At 38.7% G+C, this 16,586-nt stretch overlaps 1 protein-coding gene across 2 annotated transcripts; it reads right to left on the reverse strand.

The window, feature by feature from the left end:
• Nucleotides 1-2,380: 2,380 nt before the first annotated feature.
• LOC148427671 (tumor necrosis factor receptor superfamily member 14-like) lies at nt 2,381-16,490 on the reverse strand. Of its 2 annotated transcripts, none has more exons than XM_088436469.1 (7): nt 15,325-16,490; nt 13,608-13,721; nt 9,697-9,793; nt 8,896-9,021; nt 3,858-4,013; nt 2,636-2,717; nt 2,381-2,564 (listed from the first exon to the last, which is right to left on the reverse strand). In XM_088436469.1, exons 2-7 carry the CDS (start codon nt 13,644-13,646, stop codon nt 2,399-2,401), a joined length of 666 nt encoding a protein of 221 aa, XP_088292595.1. In that variant the 5' UTR covers nt 13,647-13,721; nt 15,325-16,490; the 3' UTR covers nt 2,381-2,398. The 2 variants fall into 2 exon arrangements, with proteins under 2 accessions (XP_088292595.1, XP_088292605.1); XM_088436479.1 differs by lacking the exon at nt 15,325-16,490 and adding an exon at nt 14,923-15,287 and having other exon boundaries at nt 13,608-13,719.
• Nucleotides 16,491-16,586: the final 96 nt, after the last annotated feature.

A 16,586-nucleotide genomic window follows, 5' to 3' on the forward strand; every position in this document is an offset into this window, starting at 1 on the left:
ACACAAAAGCGGTGTTTTGAATTTTGAAGAATTATGCTAATGGGACTTTTAGTTTTACTCTGAATGACTACATTACCTACACAATGCAGACATATATATATATATATATATATATATATATATATATATATATATATATATATATATATATATATATATATATATATATATATATATATATTTATTTTTTTTTTCATAATTTATAAAATGATTCTGTTCTTTTCGTGTCATATTATATTCATTTGGTTATGCTCCTGCTAGTGTTGTTGTTTTAAGTTGGAGTTTTTAGCCAATTAGAATTCATCGAACACGCCAGGAGGCATGTAATCTGCCTGCTCCAGGAGGTGCTAGGGCGTTCACTTCAACAGTTGCGGGATTCTGCGCAAGCGCAGATGGATATGTGAGCGCCCGTATACCGTAATAGCCAATCGAGTCATTAGATCGCCATCTAGAGGCCTCACGTTGAACATGACGTGAGTGCACGCTCACTGCAGGAAGGCGGTGCAATGCTCAACAACCAAGCTATGCGGTGTGGGCTTTGGCTAATTGCGTTAGAGGCATAGTGTAGCTATTAGCAAACCTGTCCCGACTTGGCCATTTTTCTGATTGGGCTACCAGGGGTGTGAGCAAGCTGTCGTTTTTCTGACTTAGCTACCATAAACCTAACCCTGGCAAATAGTTCTGCTAGGAAGGCCTTTTGTTTTTCAAAGGATCGATTTGGTGTTTGGAGCTACACTGGATTTGCAAACTACAATTGTTTAACCAAGGCAGCAATGAGACAACAAAGCACGGCTGGACACACGCTGCGGTGCTTTTAAAAACTTCTTGGGACACCCGGGTGGATATACTGTATTGTACATCTCAGTTCGAAGGTAGAGAGAGCTCCTCAACGCGTTACGGTGCTTTTAAAAAACTTTTGGGAACACCTGAGTAGATACACTGTACATCTCAGTGCCAAAAAAAAGTCAGCATGAAGAGGTCGAGAAAAATCGGGAGATTTGTTTTGGTGGGTGCAAGCGTTTTCTTTATTTGGTGTTTCATTTTTAACAAGTTTGTGTTCTTTTATTTTGTACATATTCATTTAATCGTAAAGAAATAAAATTTTGTTCTTCCTGTATTAAACTGTGATTTGTAATTTTGACCATAAAATTTCACGGATATTTATTATAAATTATTATTATTATTTTTAAGTTTTGACAGCATCACGTATAATGACAAGTTTTAATGGCTTTACCCTTCAATTACCAAGTAGAGTCCACTTGACTCGAATCAACTTTTGCATGAGGTTATTGTCATTATTATTGAAGACCAGACAGCAAGACTGAATGGTATGTTACATGAAGAAAAAAAACAGATTAAAAAAAAAGGGAGTCTTCGGCTGTGCCCAAAAATTGTAGGACGTGGCTAAAATCCAGGAAAAAATCTCCGAACATGGAGCAAAAAAAAAAAAAAAAAGATACAACAACATATCATTGCACAAACGTGTGGATGGAGCGAAGGAGGGTGGGATGGGGGCCTCACTTGTTTCAAAATAGCGAAATGGTAAAGCTTTGTTTGTGAGTGGTTCCAAAACCGTATTTATAGTGCATTTTAATCCTTAACTCATCCTTAACAGATTTTGAGCGTGGTATCCAAGGAGATTGCTTGTTGTGTTCACCCTCAAAGGGAAAACGAGTGTGTGTCAACACAGACTTGGGCGGGGGAAGGTAGATTTCTTTGGAAAAAATGTATGGGCATTACTTTTAATATTATTATTATTGCGAGAGCGAGATGTTGAGCGAGAAAGAGCTATCGCGAGCGAGCAAAAAGAAGTTTTGAGCGAGCAACTTTTTTTTCCGTGCTGAAAATCCATCGGCGCTCGCTCAAACTCTTATCAGCGCGCGCTCAATAGTTTTTTTTTTCTGCGCTCAAAATCTGTTTTCGCTCACTCAGTTTTATTTTGTGCGCTCATTTTTTTTTTCGCACGCTCGCGATTGTGGCACAAATGTAACGGGAATATGGGCATAACAAGCGCCACTCAAAGATAAATAAATCCTTTCTATATTTTTTATTCATGATGTTTTCTGATTGTATACATTGTATATTATATACAGTATACATAGCACTTACTATTGTATTTTGTTCCCAATTTTTAATATGTATGTACAGTTTTGATGTTTTAACCTGGGGTTCTAAACGCATTAGCTATTTAACATAGGTTTGGATTGCTCGTCATACGGTGAATTCGCCTTACGAGCCCAACCGTGGAACGGATTAATCTCGTAACACGCAGGCCCACTGTATTATGGAGGCACAAAACATAAAATTTAAATTAGGATAGATTTAGTCATTTTTTTCTATGGATTTGGTGTCTTCATGTGATTAAAAAACAACAGCAACAAAACTTGAAATGTATCATTTATACATTCAGTGTTTTCCCATTTCTAATGGAAAAGAAAAGAATAACCAAAACACACAAAATCCACATGACAAAGACGATACTCCACACAGGAAAACGTTTGTGTCCACATTGGGCATCTGTTGATGTCGTTCCTGGTTTTATGAGAAGTTCTTTGGATTGACATCTGAAATGACAGATACATTTTTGAAAAACAGCTCAAAATAGAACAAATGAGAAAGTCGATGCTTCACTTACTTTGCATGTGGAAGACAAAATGTCCCATTTGAAAAGGTTTCTCCTGTGCAGTCTGAACATTCAGTGTCTTTAAAAGCTGTTCCTATGAATGTAAATTGCACAATCCCAAAAATTTTGAATGCATCTCTGTCAAGTGCAGTTTGCACCCTGGGTACCAGTGTCATGAGATATCTCAAAAGTAAAATTGTGAAGCAACGTCTTGTTAAAATCTTAGGAACCCAGCTACTCCGGCCATCTTCCTACCTTCCCTCCATTTGCTTAACCGCTTGTCCTCATGAGGGTCGCAAACGTGCTGGTGCCGATCCCAGCTGTCTTCAGGCAGGGGCCAGGGGGCAGGGGGCAGGGGGCAGGGGGCAGGCTACACCCTGAACCAGTTGCCAGCCAATTAGTCAAACAGGGCACACAAAGACAAACTACCATTCGCACTCCCAAACACACCTAAGGACAATTTGGACTGTCTAATAAACATACTCTGCTTGTTTTTGGAATGCGAGGGGAAACCTGGGCACCTGGAGAAATCCCTTGCAGGCACAGGGAGAACATGCCAACTGTACAAAGGGAGGACGGCGCCTAAAGGGAATCCATAACTTCTGAATGTGAGGCGGACGCGCTACCACCGTGCCACTCCTCTGGCCATCTTGTGCAGGACAATCTTTAAAATCAATATACTCTTTAAAAACGGCTCCAGATTCCCGCTGCTCAGTTTCTGACCGGAGTAAGAAGTGATTTCATTTTTTACCTGATAAATTTAACACATTACTGTCCATTAAACATTTTAACATGTTTTTCAGTCTTATTTATTGAATGAAGAACACGATCATGTACAGTATCTACTCTCAATGCCCAGATTTTAGATGGATTTTTTTTTTAACGCGAATTAAAGAAAATGAGCAGTCTGGTCCCTCTGAAATGAGTACACTCAAAGATCGAGAATCTCTGATTCCCAGACATTGGCGAGACGTAATACAGAGTATCAGCAATTTTATTAACTCCATTTTAGCCATTGGGTACTAGAGTTCGAAGTTTGAACCAGCCCCAAACCTGCGAGCCCCGATTTTACAGATTGAAATAATGCTTCCCACTAAGCCTATTTAAGAGGTGTTGAGTATGGAAAATTCATAAAGTGAATACCGACAACTCAGAAACTTGCCAAACAAGAATATGGTAGGCATGTTGTTCACAGAGTTGTGGACAACTTAAAAGAGATTAGAAAGAAACTAACCTTTTGCACTTATGAATTGTCCTGGTCGACAGGGTGTGTGTTTACGTGCTTCAAGACAGCCATCCGCAACTGGATCCACGCAGAAAAAGCCTTCAAGTGGTATGCACACTGCGTTAGACCTTCTGGTACACCCTTTCTTTATCCTTAGACCAGATCCTTGAATCACAGTGAGCAACAATGCATCAAAATGGGATAAAAAGCACACAACCAACATATCCATAACGGTAGGCTGAGTGAGGTGATACACAGTACCCGCGGGCACCAAGTAGCCCCCAAGGATGACCCCAGTAGCCCGCAGACCTGTTCTGCAAATAGCTTACAAGTGATAGGACATTGAGACTTTCCAAGAAGGAATATGATACATATTTAACCTTTCCATTACATATAAGACTTTACAATTTACATAGTGACTACAGCTGTTTCTTAAATATTGTGAGAAATTATTCAAATGATCTGTGTCTTCACATAAATGCATTCAGAAACTGAAACATAATGACAAGAACCCACTCAATTACTCAGGTTGTGTCGTGCAGCATGTATTCTTTCTTTTTTCTTTCTTTGCATACTTTCTTGAGATGTAACGGTTTTGTAAATATTGCATAAACTTGTGGGATGTCAAGGTACCAAATTATGTAGTGCAGTGGTATTCAAACTATAGCCCAAGCATCCTAAACCAAATATACATAAATATAATACATTTGTTGCCCATATTGTATAGCTTTTCGAAAATGAGCTGACGATCGATTTGAAATTTAATTCAACTGTGAAATCAACGTTTTGGCTTGGTGGCAGAGCTGGACGGGCGCTTTACAAGACGCGGTTACAAGCATTACTAAATAATTCATTGTGGGATTCAAGCAAGTTCTGTGCAAGATATGAATAGGTATTTTTTTTGCACATGGTATGAAAGACACATTCAAATCAATCTTAAATCAATGTTTATTGAGTTTATTATTTCATTTAATCATATCATTGGATTAAAATTGCAATCTTCCAGAAAGATTGAAATTAAAACAAAAAAAAACAATTTGAACTTTTGTGCATTAAAAATACCCTAGGTGCACAAGTCTTCTGGTGAGGATGGAGTCTCTGACCACCCAAAATTCAATTACAATTCTAATGTTTTCCCTTGATGTTACATTTTCAACGAGTACACGTCACTTTTCGGATTTAAAAAAAAATATTGTATTAGAAGTACAACTCATTGTTGGCATAGCTACTATAAAAAGTAGCTTAGTTACTTTACTGATCAGGCACTTTAAAAAGTATTTCCTGGTGACCATGAATTTCAGACTATAAGCCTCTGCATTTTTATCTTGATAGTTGAGTGACACTTATCTATTATGCATTTTTTTTTGCTAGCCACCAGGGGGCAATCCACCGGTAAAACAAATGTGTATTTTAAATTTATGGAAAAACTGTTTGTTGAAGATAGGATGTTGTTGCTGTAATCGGCCAGTTAAAAGTTTAGTTTTTTGCTCAATTTTGCTGCTGCGACTTAAATACCGATGCAGCCAAAATTTACAGTACTTGATTTTACAAGTAGGGGCGAGCTGGTGGGGCGGTGGTTAGCATATCCGCCTCTCAATTCAGGGAGCCGAGTTCAAATCCACCTGGCCGCTGCCATCCTGTGTGGAATTTGCATGTTCTCCACAAGCCCGCGTGGGTTCTCTCTGGGCACTGCGGCTTCCTCCCGCATTCCAAAAACGTGCGTGGCAGGTGTATTAGACAAATGAAATTGTCCTTTAGGTGCGATTGGGTGCGTGGATGGTTGTTCGTCAATGTGTGCCCTGCCATTGGCTGGCAACCGGTTTAGGCTGTCCCCCACCTTTTGCCCGAAGCCACGGATCTTTGCCATGGATGGATCTTTTTTAGTACATCAAGGTCATTATTAGTTTTAGCATTCATGCTTTGTGTCAGACAACCGTGCTTAATATAAAAACGACAGCTGGTTTTGCTGCTTTATTGGAAGTGCATTATAACAAGTTGATTTATCGTTTTATCCTTCATTAATTATTCTTTTAAATTTTTCATTTTATACTTTGTTATTCAGTGGCAATGTTTGCATTAGTTTGAAAATATTAAACATTAAAGTGGAAAACTATGTAAAAAATGACTTGGAATGTTCATGCTTTTGTAAAATGTAGATCAAAAGAAATTCTACAACAAATATCCCATTTTTTGCTGATAAGATAAAACTTTGATGGTGACTATTTGTGGAAACATGGTAACTATTTTTGTATGGAAAGCACATGCGAAAGTAGAGCTCAAAAATCTTATAAGACGATTGTAGCTTGGAGCAGAGTACAGTAGGTTGGATCCGAGGATGATGATTTTAAACTGACGACAAATGAGGGAAGGCCACGGGAACCAGATGAAAGCAGACGATGCAAACAGAACAGGACAGTCGATGTACCTAAACATAAGTAAATGATCTGGAATAAGGAAGAAAGCAAGCAATCACAAGCAATCTAGATTTGCTTAAATATGATCAAGATAGCACCGATTGCACTGGTTTGTGATTTAATACCGCAACAGTGAACCAACAGATTTTTGCAGGCATCTTTAGATTGTGGGAGCTGTTAATGACCGAGCCTCAGGTGTGCAGGACAACGCGGGAAACTGGACGCCCATGCTAAAAGGAGAATACATATAGAATGACAAAAGTTACAAAAGGAAAAGGGCTTGCATTTGGAATGTGGAAAAGGAGCAGCTTCATTGTGAACATTTCGATTAGGAAGGCGGTGGCAGAGTGGTTAGCACTTCTGCCTCAAAATTCTGAGATCCCCGGATCCCTTCCAGTTCTATACTCCATGTCTGTAGTTTATAGTTCTTCCCATGCCCACGTGAGTTTTTTCTGGGCACACCGGTTCCCTCCCACAATCCCAAAAACATGCATGTTACGTAAACTGGAGACTCCAAAATTTCCCTTAGGTATGATTGTGCGGGTGAACGGTTCGTTGTCTCTGTGTGCTGTGATTGACTGGCAAACAGTTCAGGGTGTACCGTGCCCGCTGCCCAAAGACAGCTGGGATAGGCACCAGCAAGCCAGCGACCCTTGTGAGGACAAGCGGTTAAGGAAATGGATAGGTGGATACAATTCTATTAGGAGTGAAGTTTTAGACATCACCTTATTAGTCTAGTATCTGTTATTATCTAATCTAATGATTGCTTATCTAGTCAAGATCGTTTCATGTTCACATTATTAGATTTTACACATTTAAATCAACAACAGTGTGATCAAAAGTAGTCGATACTTTCTGCGTGTTAAATTTGCATAATAATAAGAAATGTACCCATGCCCTGATCGTATAATGCATATTTCCAATAACAAGCTGAAATGGAAATCTAGCATCATAGAAACTTGTCAAAAAACATAATGATAATCCCAACAGATACAGATAAATTTATGTTAAGAAGGGAAAGATGAAAATGATGGAGTTTGGTGTGCTGGCAATGGTCCCTAAACGGAATTTGATACAGTATTTTCCGTTATGATTACATTATCCATGATGGCATCTACATTGACCATGACAGATTTTCTTTGCAGATCAATGAAGTCGATCTTCATGACCTCTGTTTCATTTTTGCTGATGTTTTCTGTCTGAGAGCGGTCATGCCTCTGATTGTGGCGATGAATGGAGTGTAGTCAGTCAGACCAAAAGAATCAGGATCAGCTGCGTCCAAAGTATTGACAATTGTATTGTCAAACCCTAATGGCGGGGCTTTTAAGAACCTCAATTCAAAGTGTCTAAACACCTCCATCACAGTCTGGTACGGCAACTGTCCAGCACATGACAGGAAGGTTCTCCAGCATGTGATCAAGACCCCACAACGCATCTGTGAAGCAGCCTTTTTCTCACTGCAGGACATTTACCACACCAGGGTTCCACAGAGGACACACAACCTCATCAGGGATGATACTCGCCCGCAACACAACCTGTTTGAACTGCTGCCATCAGGCAGATGCTCCAGGCGCCTGAGAGCCAGGACTGCCTGGCTGGCTAACAGCTTCTACCCACAGGCCATCAGGATTCTGAACGAATCCCTCAGGCAATAATCTGCCTCATTACCAGTTATTTTACCATTTGCACACATGCAATTTAAAAATCCTGTATAGTGCAGCAAAGCTGCTAACTCCATAATATTTTGCACTACATATTTTGCACTATGATGTATATACTTCATTCCACTCCATTTACTCCATATCCTGAAAATGTGAGTCTATTCTTTTATCAGCGCTTCACTATCAATGCCTTTATTGCCCTATTACTGTTTTTTATTGCCTACTTATTGTTTGCTCTATTGTGTAGAACGTACAAAATAATAAGTATTTCATTGTGTAGTGTTACGATGCTTATGACAATGAAACTCTTGAATCTAATATGAACCAGAAGGAGAAATCGCATTCATAGACAACGTTTCCAGTCTTTGCCAGGTGAACTGAATGAGGAAGGTCATTTTCTCCCGGGTGTAAATCTGCACAAATTATCAATAAGACTTCTTGCAATTTATGAAGTTGATATAGAGGAACGGGAAGTTTCAGCTTGATAGATAGATGATAGATAGATACTTTATTCATCCCCGTAGGGAAATTCACAAACTGTTTCCTATAAAGATCCTCTTGAATACAACTCCAGCAAAGACATTAGCTCTCAGAACATCTGCAGCGACATCCCTACATACTGTATGTCATCTCAAGTATACCGCAGAAACATGATTTTAGATGCTCCGCATAAATAGGGTCTCTTACGTTTTGAAAATCAGTTTTTTTACATATACATATATATATATACATATATATATATATATATATATATATATATATATATATATATATATATATATATATATATATATATATATATATATATATATATATGTATGTATATGTATGTGTGTGTGCGTGCATGAGTGTGTGTGTATGTCCCACTTTAGTGTTTACAATGAATTGCGTGTTCATTTCTATTCATAAAATCTAATATACAACTGTAAATCTATGTCTTGCAATGATTGGAAAACATGATTTGAGGTTTACCTGAATCGCAGTTTGTGCATGTGAAGCAATTTTTGAGGCCGGTCGGGATATTCATATAAGTCCCGTTCATGCACGCCCGACAAGATGTGCTTCCCCGTTTGGTGCAGTCATCTCGAACATGACTTCCTGTTGTGAAGAACAGATGCACAGATGTCCGCATTTTAAAAATGACAAAAACGACCAGGAAAAACTGTTGCAATCAGGTCAGGATCCACATATTTACTGAGAGCCTCATATTCCTCACCTATCCCGCTATGCAAGCGTAAAGAGGGGACAAAACAAGTCGCGGGCCACATCGTAAGGTGAAAAAAAAAACGTAAGGCAGGGACACACTGTCCTTGTTTTCCACCATCATTTGCAAATAAATTCTTTAACAATCAAACAATGTGATTATCTGGATTTTTTTTGCTCATTTTGTCTCCTTATTGAAGTGTACCTATGATGAAAATGACAGGCTTCTCTCATTTTTTAAGTGGGAGAACTTGCACAAACGGTGGCTGACTAAATACTTTTTTTGCCCCGCTGTGTGTTTGTGTCCATTTTCTAGAACCACTTATCCTCACAGGGGTCGCATGCTTGCTGGCGCTAAACTGGTTGCCAGCAAATTGCTGTGTGTGTGTGTGTGTGTGTGTGTGTGTGTGTGTGTGTGTGTGTGTGTGTGTGTATATATATATATATATATATATATATATATATATATATATACACACACACACACACACACACACACACACACACACACACACACACACAACTGAAAACTGCTGAACTGAAAATAACTGAAAATTCATATCGTCTTACCAATGGGACACTTTGGACAACATTGTATATCCTGGAGTAGATACTCAGTTGGATGGCATTCAAGTGTATGGCCTCTGAAGACATTGATCAGGATTATCTAGAGAGACAACATAGTGCTTATTATGTATGGCTTTAATGAAAAAGAGAAAGAAAAAACATGATTTTTTTTAATTTAAAACATGCCACAGTCGTTAATCCTCATCCTTCATCCTAACCTGTTTTACTTTTGTATGTAAATGTAATCCAGCAAAACTATGCTACCTCCAAACAGCAGTGCTCCTGTTTGTCAGTCGATGTACCTAAACATAAGTAAATGATCTGGAATAAGGAAGAAAGCAAGCAATCACAACCCTGACGGATATTTTTTTTAAAGGGGACGCACACTTTCAAACCAATGTGCGTCTTTCAGTATTTGAAGTATTTGGTTGTTGACGTAGCAACAAATCCTCTACACCTAACCTCAAGCAGAAGCACCAGAGCACGCCGGCCACTTTGTTCTGCTTCGACTGCTAGATCCGCGTACTTCAGATGTTTACGCTCAAATGCTTCACCGACCGCAGCTTCCCAAGGCACAGTCAGTTCCGCAATGAGCACAGACTTTTGGGAGGTCGACCACAAGATCAGGCCTGAGGTTAGTTGTCATGATCTCTGGTGGAAAGACAAGTTTCTCGTCTAGATTAACCAGCATCCTCCAGTCTCCGGCAGCGTCTAGGATGGTTGTTTTGGGTCTTGCTGATTATTTTGCTGGGAGTTGTCCTGCTCTTATGAACTGGGTGATGTTTGAATGTCTGAGCATTGGTGGAGGGAGGGCATTGTCTTAGGACCTGGTTGTGTCTCCAGGTGTAGCGTCCTTGGGACAAATTGGTTTTGCAGCCGGTAATGATGTGGAATTTTTGCGGGAATTTTGGCAGAGTGCACAAGAGGGATCTTCTCCAAACCACTGGTTTAGGTTCATGGGTGTGGGAACAACATCATAGATGGCTCTGATGATGAAGCTGATTTGGCTTCCTTCTATTTCCCAAAGATCCTTCCATGTGAGCTTCCGATGCTCCACATTTTCCGTGCTAGTCCACTGCTCCTGTTTGGACTGTGAGACTGCTGGTGTGCACTGTCTGCCTCCTCTTGTTGCCCCACCTGAGCAACCACCAGCTTTCTCTTCTGGGTTGATGTTGCCTTGTGTCATGTGAGTCGATTTGTTACCTGTCCAAGCCCATCTCTTCCATGTTGGACCTTTCCCAATATGTCTCATGGCATGGAAAAGCAGATTTACAAACATTACAACGTTTACAAACATTAATAAAAACTTCGCCGCCGCTTTTGTTTTGATCTTGCGGAAAAAAAATAATGTCAATCGAGAAAACAAAGAACAGATCTAAGCGAGCCTAATTGTGAGGTAATGATCAAGTAGATGACAATTATGACGACATTCATGACTGAGTTATGATATGGGGGAAGAAAATTTACTGATCAGTTTTTTTTTAATTGTGCTACAAAAATATGAACATATAATTACAAAATGTATGGAGTGTACTGACATGTGTGATATTGTACTGTAACTGGGCCTAAATGGGAGATGAGACAACCATTAAATGGTCAGCTAAGTTGCGCAAAGGTCAGCCATTATCAAGGGACTGCATTAGACCGGCACACTTTTGATCCACCACATGCATGGATCTGGATAACAACTGTCATTTGGCAATGAAATTCTACAACGCTTTCAAGTAGGAGATATGAAAGATGCTTTAATTAGGCTTCATGGGGACTCTCGTTTATCATTTAGACTCTGAGGCAAACATACTGTCACAAAGCCACTGGTCCCTTTAATTTAGAATGAAGGGTTTTTGGCCTGAACAAGAAAAAAGGCAGAAAGAATCGTGATCTTTTACTATTTTTCTACATAATCCCCTTGAACTTCAATGCATTTGTTTCATCGATGCTTCAGTTACATAAGTCTGTCTCGGAACCAAATTTGACCACACCCTTAGAGACTGCTTTTTCAGCATCTATCATCACCAATAAAATGTTGACCACGCAGTTCAGGTTTCAGTCTGAGGTCCGAAAAGAAGGCCGAAGAGCCAAATCCGGTCCATAGAACGGTCGAGGAAGGATCCGGTATCGCCTACCGTCCTCAATGAAAGCTGTGCTGTGAGAGCTGGGGCAATCCTGTTACAACAAAACACTAAACACTTCCAAGTATTGTCTTGTTCAACCCTGGTGAGCAGCATAATGTTAGGTGTGTACAATTGTTTGATGGTTTCACATTATCGCAATAGCACTCCAGGTTGTCATGGTATCAAATGGCCACATTGTACAGGGATGGCAGAGGGAGTCGTTAGTAGTGGCTAAAAATTGTGGAAAACAGCGTTAACCATTACTGTTTATTAGTTAGTGCGTTGGCCTGTCCAAATGAATGCTCTCTGCTCGCTTCATTTACAGAGCAAAAACTTAAATGCACCACTTTTGTTTTTGCTCCCAATTTTCATCACCGAAACACTGAAAGACGCAAGTCTAGAATCTAGAGTCCAGATCTGTGTTGGTGATCACTTCCCCAAATTACAGTAATCTATTTACCTCACCATGGTTGCATATCAAGATGCTGATTTGACAGCATGATTGTTGCACAGATGCGCCTGATTTGCCAACAATCGATAGCTAAAATCCAAATGTTTGGTTTTACTTTATGGCCAGGGAATACGAGTCTAATCAAGTTCAAGTGGTGAAAATGTGTTGTATTGCTTAGGACAACTGGGAGTCATACCAGATAATATACCATTCAAGTAGAAATAGAAGACAATAATATTTCTTGCCATTGTCATTGCTGTATAAACTATGCTTGGAAACTCACACTGAAAAGGTTCAAAGCGAGATCCTCTGTAAAACTAGGGATCTCTTAAACAAAAAATCATAACGCACGTTGTTCATTTTTATACTCGTACCATATTTACTGTGTGGACATATGGACGTGTGGACAACACTCAGTCTGTAAAGGCTCAAAAAAGAGGTATTTTAACTGCTTAAATTATGCAAAATAAAAAAAAAAGAACTTTCATTTACTAAATTAAATACACTTACGATGTACGGCATTGTCAACTCTAAAATAATGCAAATAATGACGAAAACGTACAATAGATTTGAATCAGTGTGGGTTGCTGATCTAGTTAAAAGGGACAGTGTGGTATATTTTCATTAAGAATGAATAAATTAAATGATTGTAAATTTCAAAAACGCGTGTTCTTAAAGACCAACAGTGTGTTTTAAAAATACTCATAGGTCTAGATATCATGAAATTATATTACATGTGGGGGTGGCACGGGTAGCAATGGACAATGGTAAATGCAGCACCTGCAGCACCACTTGTTGTCCGTAATGAAAAACGGCCTAAATTTTACACACGCTCCCTTTAAGGGTCACAAGTGACTTAAAAAAAATAAACATAAGAATAAAGCAAGTGTGTCTTTTTTAAATGTGTTAATTTATGTAATAACAATAACATTGAACTGAAAGTGTGTAAATCACCCTGTGTTCAAAAAGAGATTTAAAAATATGGTTACAAAATTATAAAAATCAGTTATGAACACAAATAAGATGATCTGTACACCTAAAAAGTTTTTTTGTATTTTTTTTTTATCCGGGTATATCTGAAAAGGCTTTGTAAGTCACGCTCATGACTAAATTATTTATGTATTTTAAAATGAGCATGATTTGTTTTGGAGTGTGTTATTGCACATGAAAAATCGACCAGAACATTACAGTTATGTATGAGTAAAATATAGAAAACTAGAAATTGGACCAGTTTTGCAGGTTTCCAACAGCCCAAACAAAACAGCACATGTTCAAGGCAATCCTCAGTAAACGGTAAGAAAAACTTACTAGAATAACAAATATACAGATATCGTTTTGTTTGTATTTACCAGCTGAAGCCCTGTCACATGTTGATTCCACACCACCATTGTGCGTCAGAAAATTCACATGAGTCCACAATGCTAATATCACACTGGGAATCAAGGCCAAAATCAGTTGAATCTGGGGGGAAGAAAAATTTTATGTCAATATAAATCTACTACAGTATCTCCCAGGAGTGTCAGTGGGGCGGATTCCGCAGCAGACTATCCAAGTGATAATTGTAATAATTAATTAATTTTATATATAAATGATGTACTACATATATCATTTATAACATATATATATATATATATATATATATATATATATATATATATATATATATATATATATATATATATATATATATAAAATTAGTGGGAATTATGTCATTCTGCAATCCGAGGTCAGGAAAGTCACATACAGTATTTTAGTATTTTATTTTGAAATGCTACATCGGATGTTTCCCGGATGGCATACTTACCTTGGCCCTTGCAAAAGTCAAATGTTTGACTAATAACAGGGAGATTATTTTTATAATTGCTGAAATCATAGGCAATGACAATTAGCTACATATGCAAATTTCCAAGGACATGTTCAAATGCAACATCTGATCAGTTTATGCTGGGGCATTTTGCTAATACTTTCATTCTTTGTCAACAAATGCATCTTTGCCCACAAGTTGACCATTTCTTTTCAGGCTGTTATTTTGCAATTTACCTTGACAGGGCGTGACCATCAATCATTTCGCAATTTCTTGATTTTCACGTTTGGCGTCGAAGAATATTTTTTGATATACATGATAAAATGGTAAATGGATTTTGACTTATATTGAGCTTTACCTACTAATGATCACGCATAAGAGAAACTGAAACTGTGGGTTCAGTCTCTTGCGCAGTCACTTTGACATGGTTAGGACCACAAGCTCTCGGTTGGGAGACGACCACTCTACCAATGAGCCATACAACAACAAACATTTAGCTTTCATTTTATTTACTCCATAAAAGAAAAAAGAAGATGTCATGAAATGATACATAACGAAAAAAACAACTCAATTGTTTCTCAATGTGACCAGCAAAGGGCGACGACGCAGAAGTTGGCTTCAATTTTTCGGATTTTCCAAAAAGGGTCTCATTTGACCGCTGGTAATGTGGATTAAGAATCAGTTGAGAAACTCAACGCCATTTTACTCTGATGCTGATGGGAGGCTGTCAAAGATGGCCAGCATCAGCCAAAGCGAGAATGGACTAATGTGATTGTGATTTTAAAATGAGTTACTTTCAATTTGTTTTCCAATCTCATTTGTCAACTATCAAGGTGTAGATAATGAAACAGGTTACATACCTAACGTCTTTGTGTAATAGTAGCAGCAGGAGAACGTTGACATCCGTTGTGATGATGACACAAGAGCAAGAAAAGCGTTCACTTCTGCATGCAAACATGTGGGAAACAATGACCTCTAACGGCAAGAAAGGGCAATTGCGGGCTTTTAAGGTGGAATCAAAGGATTGAATCTCCGAGCGCCTTTGGAACCAACTTCAGCGTCGTCACGGCTATGCAAACCTTGCATTCACCAGACACGTACGAGCCAAGGTCGTCTGGACAATCGATTTTTTCAAAGTTTTGCACTGCTTTGTGTTTGGCAATTTTAGGTGAAAACATTTCTACGATTTACGTGTGGAAAAGACACTGCGCACCACAAAAGTTTTGAAACAACAATCCATCTCCCCAGTTTGCGGGTGTACCTTTTTTTCCGCGAGATTTGTTCTCCTTGATTGCTCAATCAGACTGCCAGACGTCCTTTCTTCCATTCTACATTCGAATTGGATAGTCGAGGCAAATGAATATAATGTTGCACAAAAGCCATTTCCATTTCACTTTCTCTTCCTGACTGTAAACAATTAAAAAAAATCGGAAATTACGTTGAAGTAAGGCCCTAGGGTAAAGTTTCAGTATAAAAGCTACTGCCATTCCATTCTTTATTGACAGGTTGCCCTGTTCTGTATGGCGTTATATTTGTGCCACGATCGCGAGCGTACACACAAAAAAAAAAACAGATTTTGAGCGCAGAACAAAAATTATTGAGCGAGCAATGATAAGACTTTGAGCGAGCGGCGATGGATTTTGAGCACGGAAAAAAAAAAGTTGCTCGCTCAAAATTCCTTTTTGCTCGCTCGCGACAGCCCTCTTTCACTCAACATCTCGCTTTCTTCCCCTCCCTCGCTCAACTTCGATTTCGCTTAAAATCGTATAAGTTACGAATGTGCCACAAAGATACCCAATCAGAGCTTGGAAAAGCACATTGAGTGACAGCTTGGTATCCAATGAAATTGCTTGTTGTGTTCACCCGAACGATCAAACCAGATTGCAACACGATGAATTGGGCGGGAGGAGGTGGGTTTATATCGTTAAAGTACAAAAACTAACAAGGACGTTCTGTCAAATGATACGATACAGTAATAATAATAATATTATTAAAAGTAATGCCTATACATGGTTTCTAAACAAGTCTACCTTCTCCCGCCCAAACCGATGTGACGCTGTCCCGTTTGCCCTTTCTTTCGGGAAGTCATTATTTACTCATTTCTCTTAACAAATAGATAAGATTGAAAACGTAAACTAATACCATATTTCCGATTTTTTTTTAAATAACAAAATTGAGCGTCTTAGTGAAAAAGTAGTCCTTCATGGTTTGAGCCGCTCACGATCCTCATCAGCAAGCATTGGTCCTCACAGGTCAACTGGATGTAACATCTCATATGTCTTGAGACTGAACAAAGGCTATTTCTTTGCAATATTGGGATTACAAGGCTTTTCTTAGCTTAAAAAGACCAACTCAAAGGGCAATGAATTTCTAACCAAACATGTCAGAGAGAATGAATTCCCCATTAAATCGCAGGAATTCCATGTTCTTGTGAAAAACATTCAGTATTTAGTGGTATATTAGAACTGATGAAATTATAGAGAAAAAAGTCAATACTGTGTCAATCCAAATTCGGCGGACGGAC

Source organism: Hippichthys cyanospilos, chromosome 2 (genome assembly GCF_059441005.1).
Source record: "Hippichthys cyanospilos isolate Australia breed blue-spotted pipefish chromosome 2, RoL_Hcya_1.0, whole genome shotgun sequence".
NCBI classification, from domain to species: domain Eukaryota; kingdom Metazoa; phylum Chordata; class Actinopteri; order Syngnathiformes; family Syngnathidae; genus Hippichthys; species Hippichthys cyanospilos.

Excerpts from the sequence above, each read along its gene's own strand:
- LOC148427671 (XM_088436469.1), bottom strand. The coding sequence starts at position 13,646 with ATGGTGGTGTGGAATCAACATGTGACAGGGCTTCAGCTG. Across the intron at positions 9,794-13,607 it reads ATGTGACAGGGCTTCAGCTG|ATAATCCTGATCAATGTCTT; the intron begins GTAAATACAAAC and ends TTGTCTCTCTAG. Across the intron at positions 9,022-9,696 it reads TTGTCCAAAGTGTCCCATTG|GAAGTCATGTTCGAGATGAC; the intron begins GTAAGACGATAT and ends TCTTCACAACAG.